Source organism: Hydra vulgaris, chromosome 03 (genome assembly GCF_038396675.1).
Source record: "Hydra vulgaris chromosome 03, alternate assembly HydraT2T_AEP".
NCBI lineage: Eukaryota > Metazoa > Cnidaria > Hydrozoa > Anthoathecata > Hydridae > Hydra > Hydra vulgaris.
Genome location: NC_088922.1, coordinates 43937501 through 43949445, shown reverse-complemented (window position 1 = coordinate 43949445; position 11945 = coordinate 43937501). Strand labels below are relative to the sequence as shown.

Sequence of the window (11945 nt, the reverse complement as noted above, 5' to 3'; positions counted from 1 at the left end):
ATTAAAATATTCATTATCCGAAAACTTGGATCCAAAGAAATCTACAAAATCACACAGAATTTTAGCTCCGACTGATGTGGTCGTGCTATTGTTGGGGAAATTATATTCATTACTTCCAGTGGTTATATGTTTTTGTTTTATTTGATAGTTTTCTGTTCAAGTTGATGACAGAGTTTGATGTTACCAAAAGCAAAAAATAATTGACTTTTTTCAATTTGTAATGCTTGCAAAATTGACAAGAACCTTTATTGAAGGTTCTTTGAGACTCTTCTTAGAACTACCTGATTGGAAAACTACATGCTCTTTTAACTTCCAGAAAATGTGTTTGTGCACAGTAAAATTTGAAAACTAGTCTTATCTTCATTTCTAGTAACTTGCTTCTTTTTTTATATCTATGCAGCAACTAACTAATAAACTCATGTAAAGTGCTAAAACCATTTTTTTTTAACAAATTTTTGATTCATTTGATTTAACATTCTGGAGTCGCACCACATATCGCGACGTTAGAATTATCTTATTTTATCTCCACTTTTTTGAGTTTTGATATAAAGCCATTTAAAAAATAAAAACTTTACGAAACGGCAAATAAAAACGACATTTTAACTAAAACTACATCAGCCATAACATCGCGAACTTTTCCATCTATTATTGAAAGTATAAAACTGTATTTTACAATAGTTTTAGATTCGCCGAGACTTACAGGTATTCAAATAAGTTATGATTAAAATACTTGGTTAGTTTCTTGTGTCATAAATTAATTTGTATCTTTTAAAAAATTAAACTTAATTGATTGGCAATAAAGTGTAGACGATGGCCTAAAATCAACTAGGGGAAAGGCGCCTATGATGGCATAGCGCCTATGATAACATACCGGTCATATTTTCATAAATATTGGTTATGACAAAAAAATGATTAGACCTACATGTCTATAATGATTTTACATTAGTTTTAGTAAAAATACGTCCCTTATGCACTAATATTAAGATTTTGGGATGTGCTTTTATTCCCTTTAAATATTTAAGATTGTGATTTTATTATAAACTGTGCAGATATGAAATTTTCATGCATTTTTTCCCCAAGTTTTGTGCATTTAGTGGAATACTTATTTTAATTTTAACTTTTGAACAAGGCAAACAGCTTGTTTAATGAAAATGATGACTTCTTCCTATGATGGCATACTGAAGAGTTAGGTGTGCTGCAATATTGACGAGTGGAGAAAACCTTTTTTTTTTTTTCATAAAAACGACATATTTGGTAGTAAAGTAAAAAGGAATTTTTACTTCACTAAAAAACTTTTGGTTCAAAAAACACATAAAACGCAATATCTTTTATGCGCATGCGTGAAATTCTTCACTGCTGCTGTGAAGCACGAAAAGGTTAATTAGGATGATTACGCGTAGTTTCTGCATTTCTGAGGAAATACTGTAAGGTCAAATGAAATTTTCAAGTCACCCTTGATGCTAACCAGCCCCATTCTCCTCTATGCCATAATAGGAGCAGTAGTTGCCTACAATGGCATACTTGTGCTTTTTTTTTAAATTAAAAATAACTAATAAAAAAATAAAACTGAAAAAAACTCCTAGAGTTGTTATTGTTCCCCATGTAACAAAGAATGTATCCATATCAAAACTTTTGTTCTTGGTCTTCAGGATACTGAATAATGAAGCTTCAAAGTTAAGTATGTCATCATAGGCGCCGTTCCCCTATATAATATTTTGGCAGCCACCCTTAATGGAACAAAAGAAAGTACAAGCGAAAACGTATCAATAACATCCCGGTTTATAATCAAAAATGTTTAGGTGTAGCTTAGTTTCTCAGTGACATTTCTTGATTTTACAAAATGTTACAATCTTATTTTTTTTGGTTTTAAAAGACGAGTTTTTAAATTTCTTTTTAAAGCCATCACAGACTATAACTAGATGACAAAAAGGACAGGGTTTCTTTTTAACTCCAGTACTTCTTCATGTAACCAACATTTATTTTTATTCAAAAAAGGTAGTGTTTCTCGTTTAAGTAAAAGTTTTAAAAAAAACTTACCTTTTAAAGCAAAACTTATCACGGTAACAAAAAACCATTCCTTTTTCAAAACTTTGATAAATAGTATATAAATATATTTTTTAACTTTTTTATAAATAAAATTACATTTTAACCCAACTTTATTTGCATAATAAACACATCACATTGTAATGAAAGATGGGTTGTTATTGTGAAAATATTTTCTTTGAACTAACTTTATTCCATCTAGCTTGTATAAAGCAATCCATTTAGCGCTATAAAATTTTGCTATTCGAAAAAAACTCAAAAAAACAATTTGTTTTAGAAGCTTCCCTCGATGTAATTATTTTATTTTACAGCAATATTTAAGCACATAATAAAATACAACCCGAAGAACAAAGGTCAAAAGCACTAAAAAAGCTATTGTTTGTGAAATATTTAAAGGAATAGGATCCATGTAAGACAATAGTTCTGGTCCAGTAATTCTGCTTTGGTTATTGGAAAAGCATTCACGGTAAACAGATTTTGTCGAACATCTGAAAAAAAAATTTAAAGCAATATATAATGTTCAAAATATATATCAACATAATAGCTATTAAAGATAAAAACATTTTGGTAACAAATATAAATCAGATTTCACGTATAAAACAAAAAATATTTTGAGTTAAAAAAAAATTGAATACTCAAAAACTTCCTGTGCGTATTCAAACTCCATTCTAATAAAAACATTGTAAAAGTAGGTGTAAACCGAAACATATTTGCTCCATGAAAGCCATGAAGGCATCCTTTTTATGTAAAAACCTCCTAATGCTAAACCACCAATGCTAATTATCACAACATAAAGAATGCATTTTCGGAGGTTTTTAACACTGCCGCCAATAATAAGTCCCACAGACTACAAAAAATTAAAAACATACAAATAAAAATAGTTTAATTTTTACGTTAATATTAATTTTAAAATACCAATTATACCTGAGACAAAGCCGTAATTAAAAACACATTTAATAGACCAAGAAGAAAAATTGGAGAACGATTCAGTCCTGTCATCCAGTATGTTATTGTGTATACCATTGATTGAGGTATGATTAAAACTGATAAATCAACAACATTTTTTACGGTGTAAAACGCAGATAAACGGTACATTCCGGCTGCTCTCTCTTTTGCAATGATCTTATCCTCATAAGGAACTAAACAGGAGAAACACGAAATAGATTTAGTTTACACGATAAAAATATGATAGGAAAAATTTTACTAGAGGTCAAAAAAAAGCCAAACGAAAATCGTTGGTTAAGAACATTTATGATGGGAACCATATTACAAATAAACTTTTAAATCTGCCTACATGAAAATATCGTATCGAATGCCAGATCAATAAACAAATAACTCATTACAAAAAAGATCTAAAATACAAATACATAAGATGTAATAAATACAACTAAAAAATGTCCTTGGTGTCAGTGTTTTAAGTAAAATTGCAACAAGTAAAAAAAAAACTAACAAACTACCAAAAAAAGTTTTAGAAAAAAGGAAAAAAATATAATGTATTTATATTTTTACAAAATGCATACCGATCCCTCGCGATCAACCCTGGAATTTGTATCAAAAGGAGTGTTAAACCATATTAGTCCACCAATTAAAGATACTAAAACTGCCTTAAAAATTAAACAAAAAACTGTTATAAGTATGTATATATAACAAAAAAAATAATAATAACAATAATAATAATGATTACAATAATGAAAAAAACTCATGTCCTAACTGACATAAAAACTAATATATGTCATAACTGACGTAGAAAACCCGAATGTTTTAGCTTTTACTGAAACATGGTATACATCTACTGGATGTTCATATTGACGGTTAGGTGGTATCGTTGCTCCCTAGTTTGTTTGAACAGTTTTATTAACTGTTTTTGAAAAATGTGTTATTTGAAATAAACAAAATGATTATATTAGAACTAAAGATAATAGTAATTGTGTTTATGGTAATTGTGTTTATGGTTCATCTTATTTAATTAAAGATAATGCGTTATTTAAAATAAGCAAAATGAGTAAGTATACCAGAACTACTAACTAAAGATAATAGCAATTGTGTTTATGGGTCATCTTATTTGCTACCATTTGATTTAAGTAGTTATGTATCAAGAAAATCGTTCTCACAATCTGCTGAAAATATTTCGCTATAAATAATTTCGCATTCAAGATGAAATTAAGAAAAAATTAACATCTGTATTAAAAGTTATATACCTATCAAAAAACTGAAGACTTTATAAAATAAAGTAAGAAATAATAGAATAGCAATGGGCTATTTAAACATTTTACTAAATTGGCGTGTTAAAAAGGCTTCACTTGAAAGTAGTTTGCATACTAATTTACTTGGAAGATTTAGAAAAGTGTTTTCTGATAACCAAGAACAATACCTAAATAAGTATATTAAGGATATGGACAATTCATTTTTTAGTCTCTCAATGATGGATATTAGATCGATAGTATTTACGTTCTGCATAAAAAAGTTCATTTCCAAATCCTCTTAACAATGATAGTAAACTAACAAGAGAAGACTATGTGCAAGGCTTTTTAAAACACCATTCTAACCACTCAAAAAATCAGAAGCAGTTTTACATAAACAAAGTATTTGGTTTGAATGAAGATTATGTTAAAAACTATTTTAGTAATTTAGAGAATTTGTTAGATAAATATCACTTTGAGCCAAATTTTTAATTGTGATAAGTCTGGGTTGTCATACGTCCATCTCATCTAGAGAAAAGCGGTGTGTTCCATCAGTGACAAGTGGGGAAAAAGAAGTCACACTAACAATTTTATGTGCATGTAATTTTGTTGGTCATTATGTACCACCATTGATAATATTTAGGCGCAAAAAAAAAAAATTATTACTCGCAGATAATGCTCCAGTTGGTACTATTCAAGGATGCTCAGAAAATAACTGGGTTAATACTGATTAATTTTTTGAATATATACAACATTTTGTTAAACACGCATGATGCTCCTTGATCAACAAAGATTTACTTATATTTGACTGTCAATGTTCTTATAACCAAAGCTTAAAACTTAAAGATTTTGCTTATGACAATGGATTGTTTTTGCTGTCGCTACCAGCTCACGCAACTCATAAAATGAAACCATTAGACCGTGGATTTTTTTAACCTTTGAAAACCTTTTTTAATTAAGCATGTATGAGATGGATGCAAAACCATTCAGGAAGACAAATACAAACAGAAAATCTCAGATAACCTTTTAACTAAGCATATTTAAGAGCTATGGAAAATGCTACTTTGAGTTTTAGAGCAACTGAAATAGTCTTATTTAATCGGTATGTATTAAAAAATGAATATCCAAGGACATCTTTGAGTGATAATATAATAATATCAGGTTATCCATACCTCATGAAATTCACTTTAAACGGGATAACAAAAAAGGAAGGACTTGACAGTGTTGTTTTGTCTCCATACCATTTACCATATAAATAAATGGCTTTGCTAATACTAAATGATTTTCAAATCGCATATTGTCATAAAGATTGAAAGTTTCTAAAGTAGCGTACAATAAATAAGGAAGAAAACAGAGTTAGGGGACAAATTGAACCTGAAACGAAAGAAAAGATGCTGCTATTTTTTCTCCAAGGTCAGCAAGATGTTTAAAGAAAATATGGATAAAGATCAGCTACCACAAAACTGATAAAACTGCAATAACAAGATGCTAATATGAATGTTGTGCATACTACTCAAATAAAATTAAAAACTTTATGTTTTAAGGCCTGCCAGCCCGCTAGAAAATCAAAATTGACAGCTGAAATAAAAGTGTCTGAAGTGAGTAAAACAGTGGCACAATAAAGATGTGAATTTCTGAAGATAAGTAATTTAATATTATTTCATCATAAATGCTAAATTGAATATCATTTTCTATAAAATAAAGAAAGACCAGCACGCATGTTTATGATGTTCATTTTTTTTTCTATATTTGGCAGTTCTGTTTCAGCTTTTAGGCAAAGAGCAAAATATCCCACTGTTGCACTGTGAGTCTAAATCGAGAAAAAGTGGCCAATGCTTTTTTCCCATTTTTATTTTTTTAATAAAAAGTGAACTTTAAGCAATTATTTTTTATTAATCTTATTTAAACTCAAAAAAAAATAATCCTGTAAAGGAAGTTGAAAATTAGAGTAAAGTGTACAAAGCATAATTGTAATTTTGCAAGAATAACTAAACAAGAAGTACCCTGGTTAAAAGGCAAGTTGTTCCAGAATAAAAATGTTGAACCAGGTATAGCCATAAAAGCCGGAAGACCAGAAAAAAAATGGACAGAGTACTTATTAAGAACAATAAGGAGGAATGTTTTAAGGTAGTTTCTATTTTAGAAGTAATTATTGTGTTTATTTTAAAAAACAAGTTAAATAAAAATGTATGTAATAAAAATATAAATAAGACAGGCGAGGCTCTTTAGACATGGTAAAGGCAAATTAAATAGGAGAAAAAAATCTAATATAAGATCCTCTTTTAAATGTGGTTAAAAGTAGGAGGAGCTTTAAAATTTTCTATAAAAAAATCTAATATGCGATCCTCTTTTAAATATGGTTAAAAGTAGGAGGAGCTTTAAATCTTTTCTATCTTCCTAGTGATAGCCTCATGGTAAAAATACTCAGTCGTTTTATTTTAAGTTGCGTTCTGTTTAGGGTCAGCACACACAACTACTTTAATTCTATGTAGGATGCTATCAATGCAGTCTTGCATTGTAATTGCTGTAATTGTGGCTAAAGATTTGCTGTAATTGTGGCTAAAGATGGCTCAGCAAATTATTAACATTGAATTGCATTAGTTTAAACTTTTTCAAGAGTTGTTAAATTGCATTAGTTTAAACTTTCAAGTTTAATTGTTAAATTGCATTAGTTTCAAAACAATCAAGACATAATATTACCTGATAGTTAAGAATTAACATAGAATCATAAAATGCTTCTAATAATTTGAAAAGAGACTGTATGAATGAGTACTTACATAAAAGTTTAATTAAAATAAATAAATAAAACAATTTAAAAACTAACCTGAGTAAAATATACTGCATTGAAAACATCACCTTTTGCTTGAAGAAAAGATCGTTTCCACAATGCTAACACTTGAGTCCGGTATGAAGTTGGCCATTTATTTTTATTAATTCCAAATTTAGAAAACTATAAAACAAAATGTAAAAATAAATAGAGTAAAAATTGTGTGACCAAAACTATGAACAGAGTAACTTATGACTGACAGACTGAATTTAACTGATTAAAAGATATTAAACATAAGCTCAACAAAGAAGTTAGTTATAACCTATAGTTGTCCATATGGAGTATAGCAAACATAAAGGTAATTACTATAATTATGAGTTATTTAAAATATAAATATGTTAATATTTAGAGAACTGTTTAAGTAGACTTTTTAATTAAATACCATGTTTAAAAGAAGCTTTAACTAAAATATGCTTATGAAAAAATTATTTTACTTAATTATCTTATTCTAATAAAAATAATGAAATAAAAATAATTGGTTGTGTTGAACATAAGAATTAAGATATTTTTTAGTGTTTAACAACTTACAAATATTCAAGTAAATTCCAAACTATTGTATATCATATAAACATAATAAATAGTAACTTGTATCAAACCATACCTTTATTATTTTAAATATCAAACTACAGCTTTATACCTAACGAGGTGTATATACGTGAATAAAATGTGAATTAAGAAGCATAGAGAATAGAGAAGAATAAGAAACATGATAAATAGGTGAAGAATGGAATCTCTGCTTATATGTATAATATGTTTTATAGATGAAAGTCTTATGAGTCTTAATTATGTCAAGAAGTATTTAAAAAAATATGATTTAGAGAGTAAAAAAAATAAATAGATTGGAGTTCATGGGGCTCCTGTGTTGTAATTGCCTGTGCAACATTAATAACGAATGATTCTAGTTTATAGGGTATAGAGTGGGTGTGGTTCTTCTAAAGTTAACTAGAAAAATTGTATATTTAGTTTGTGGAAATTTGGTACACCAATTACCATTATTTACCAGTTTACAAGACAAGTTTATGTCAACAATGTTACTTTTTTTAATAAACTTAATAACTTAAAAAATTTTAAAATTAGACAGCGTTTGCAGTCCTGTGTTACATACTCACTCAAACTTGTTTTTATAAAGCTGCTTACATTCCTACTTTTTTAAAAACGGGTTGTGCTTTAAAAAGAACTGACACATACAGAACTAAAAGTTGATGTTTACTTGTAACACTATTATTTTTTCAAAGTTGTTGTAGGTTAGTCTGCTGTGCAAACTAACCTACAACAAAAAGATTTATGTAAGTACATAGTCTTCAATATATTACTTAAACATTTATATCAGGGATTGGCAACCTGCAGTTTGCAAGTCTCATGTGGTTCTTTCAATGTTAAAGTGTGGCTCATTAGCTCCATGCACAAATAATAATATAATATTAAAATAAAGATGTTGGTAGCTCTTTAAAAACTGAAAAACTTTGTCAATTACAACTTTTGGCTCTTCCATCTCAAAAGGTTGCCGACCCCTGGTTAAAATAATTTGTAATACTAGATTCTATTTGAAATAATTGGCTTTTACTGTGATTAGGTCTAAAGTTAAAGCAATGAGGATTGGTACATTTAAGTGTTGCATTAATTTGAAATATGTTCATAATTTAAACGTGTAAGTGTTTAATTTATGAACATATTTCAAAATTGTTAAACATAAGTTAAAAGTTTAACAGCTTTTTTCTATACTTTTTACTTTAATTTGCTTTTTGTTTAGAGCAAGCATTTGTAATTTAAAATGGTTTTAAAATTTGAATAAATTTTTTTTAATCACTTTTTTTGTTTTAGTGGTAAACAAGCATTTTAAAAATTTTGTTATGTTTTTTTTTCCATTTAAATTTGACTTTTAGGAAGAAGGTAGGGGGGGGGGTAATGGAATGTTGACTTAATTTTATAGGGGGTCTTTGATAATGGGGAAGAGAGGGAGGTAAAAATCGTTAAAGATTTGTTTATGTAATTAATGAACAGCCCCTTAGTTTGCAGGGTGTGTTATATCTGAGAAACTGCTTACATCTGTAATAATTTCAAAATGTGTTGTTAAAATCATTGATTCTATTTCTATGTACTTTAATTTTGTTTACAGAAAAAAATCTGTTACTATGACAGACAAAGAGCACAGCCCACCTACTAAAACTATTAATGGGCAACGGAGAAATGAAGTTAGCTTTTGAACTGGACGGTGGTTACTCACCACAATCCCACTTCCTGATAATCTATATGAACATTTATAAAGTTTTTTTATAAATGAACATTTATATTAAAACTTTATAAATGTTCAAATAGACTATCAGGGAGTGGGATTGTGGAGAATAACCACAGCCCAGTAAAACATGCTGTTGCATCTAAAACAACAGTTTACAATAAGTTATTTGATTTAGCGTTAGCACTAACCCTAAAAGTTTGCTGACAGTACATTGCCTTCACTTTGCACTCTTTTAAAAATGAACTTCCTCTGTCAAGATATGCTTTTAGGTTTTTACAAAATAAGATATTAAAAGTTTTTTCAAATAAAGATTGTGAGTTATTTTTTAATTTTATACTTTTCAGAGTTGTTCTGCAATATGATAACATACTGGATAAAATAGGGCAGGTGAATAAAAAAAAGCAATTGCTTTTACTCAGTGCATTTGGAGTAATTGCTCAGCTTTACCTTAATAAACTTTTTAGCAAACTCTTTCAAATTTTTATTCACGTAATGCTTAGCAATTTACTCCAAAAAAGCTAAGTAATTGTTCAGCTTTATATGAATAAAAGTTTGAGCAAAATCACTCAAGTTTTTTTCACATAAAGCTGGCCAGTTACTGAGTAAAAGCAATTGCTTTTTTTTATTTACCCGGCCTATTTTGTCAACAAATATGAGCATGAGTACTTTTTTTTGAGTTCTTAAAAATCTTAGAATGATGCATCAAGAATTTGATATGCATCATTAACTTTTAATTGAACTGAATATGCATAAATATGATATGACTTGAGACATGTCTTTGCTACAGCTTTTAAAAAAAACTCTTAAAAAAGTAATTAAAATCTTCTCGGTAATTCAGTCAGCTGTACAGTAAAGTTCGGTAATACAGTCAGCTGTACAGTAAAATAGTCAGTTTATAATAATACAGTCTGCAGTAAACAGGGATTAGAAAGATTAGAATAAACTTTTTACATGTGCTAATTTTTTTTTTTAAATATTAGTAAATAGTATCCTTAAGAGTTCATACAGTTTTGTCTTAAACAGCGATTATTTACGATTTGACCCTTTTTTTATCAAGAACTTTCTAATTTAACTAATTTTAAAATTGATTAAATAATCAATTTAATCAATTTTAAAGTTAATTAAATTAGAAAGTTCTTGAAATAATTTTCTGGTTTGGTCTGGTCTGGTTGAAATAAATTTCTGGTTGAAATAATTTTCTGGTTCTGGTTGAAATAATTTTCTGGTTTGGTCTGGTTGAAATAAATTTCTGGTTGAAAGAATTTTCTGGTTCTGGTTGAAATAATTTTCAAGTTCTGGAAATAATTTAATTTCCAGTTGTACAAAAGATAAAGATTACAAATACCATTTTATTTGCTTCTTTTTTTGATTAACATCAAAGTTATTCTGGATCATTTAAACATAATACCTCTTCAAGAACCATTTTTGTGGAACTTCTGTAACTAGATACTGTGTCCAGTCTTAAGTATATAAGTAAAAGTTGTATGATCCAAATCAAATCCACCTGATAACACTGATGCATAAGTTAAACAAAATAAAAAAGGTTAGCAGTTTTCGACAAATCACACTCATCACTGATGGCTTAACCTTTTTAGAGTATCTGTACAAAACTTCAACATTTCAATATATTATTGACAAGTTTAAAATAATTATTCTTTAAAATATCTATCATTGAATAGATATTTAATTATTTTAAACTTGTTTATTTTAAACTTTGTTTATTTTAAACTTGTTGTTGTAAACTTTGACAATTTGAGGAACTGGTTACTACATAAATATTTAATAAATACTGCATAAATATTTTTTCTTTATATAATAAAAGTTAGTTTTTTCTTGCAAAATTTAAACTCGTAAAATGATTTTTCTGATTATAAAGTTGTATTATCCGTAAGAATAGTTTGTTTCTAGTAAGATTCTATTATTTGTCATAAGAAGCAATAATTTATTGCAGAATGCAATAGTTTATTGTAAAACTCATCAATTTATTGTTAAAATCATTAAAAACATGAAAATCATTAAAAACATTTTTTTTTCAAAAATGTTCTAGAAACATCCAGAATTTGGTGCTGCGCAAACGTCATTGTCTTTGATATGGCGACAAAGATGAAACTTGTTGTATCACACATGGACAAAACAAGATATGAATCATGTTATTTTTTTCTAGCACCAGTGAGTTGTACTTGGTATAGACTTTGTTAAAATTTTGCTTGTGTCAGCACTGAGTCAAGCTGTTTTATGTTAGAGTTAATCCTGAAACTTAAAGATGTGTTGGATTTCCTAAATGAATGCACTAATTAATAACTCAGGATATTGTTTTAAGTAACACCCAGTTCTCACTGAGGACTTTATTGATGCTTTTTCTAAATACAATGAAGAACATCCACATCTATATCTTAAGAAAATGAAACAGCACTATATTACATACTTTTCAAAACTGATAATTCACTTCAAAACCACACTGATTTCATAGAAAAACATCAAGGCCACATTAGTAGGGGAAAGAGAGAAAACTCACTGCTTTTTTTTTCAAAAACTATTTGGTAACAGAAATAAATTACACAAGACTGTTTAATTTGTTTATTTTTACAATTTTTTATATTTCATGTTCAGAATGGAATTCATGTTACAAGTTAATATAAATATATATTATACAAAAACT

At 28.1% G+C, this 11945-nt stretch overlaps 1 protein-coding gene across 1 annotated transcript in view; it reads right to left on the bottom strand.

The window, feature by feature from the left end:
- Positions 1 to 2310: 2310 nt before the first annotated feature.
- The window catches only part of LOC105849169 (uncharacterized), a 52750-nt gene continuing 43115 nt past the window's right edge, over positions 2311 to 11945 (bottom strand). Inside the window, exons 10-15 of the mRNA XM_065793336.1 lie at positions 7048 to 7173; positions 3564 to 3647; positions 3338 to 3395; positions 2968 to 3182; positions 2679 to 2890; positions 2311 to 2531 (exon numbers count right to left, since the gene is read on the bottom strand). Of these exons, the coding sequence (XP_065649408.1) occupies positions 2339 to 2531; positions 2679 to 2890; positions 2968 to 3182; positions 3338 to 3395; positions 3564 to 3647; positions 7048 to 7173 (888 nt within the window). The 3' untranslated portion in view covers positions 2311 to 2338. The remainder of the gene's footprint in view (positions 2532 to 2678; positions 2891 to 2967; positions 3183 to 3337; positions 3396 to 3563; positions 3648 to 7047; positions 7174 to 11945) is intronic.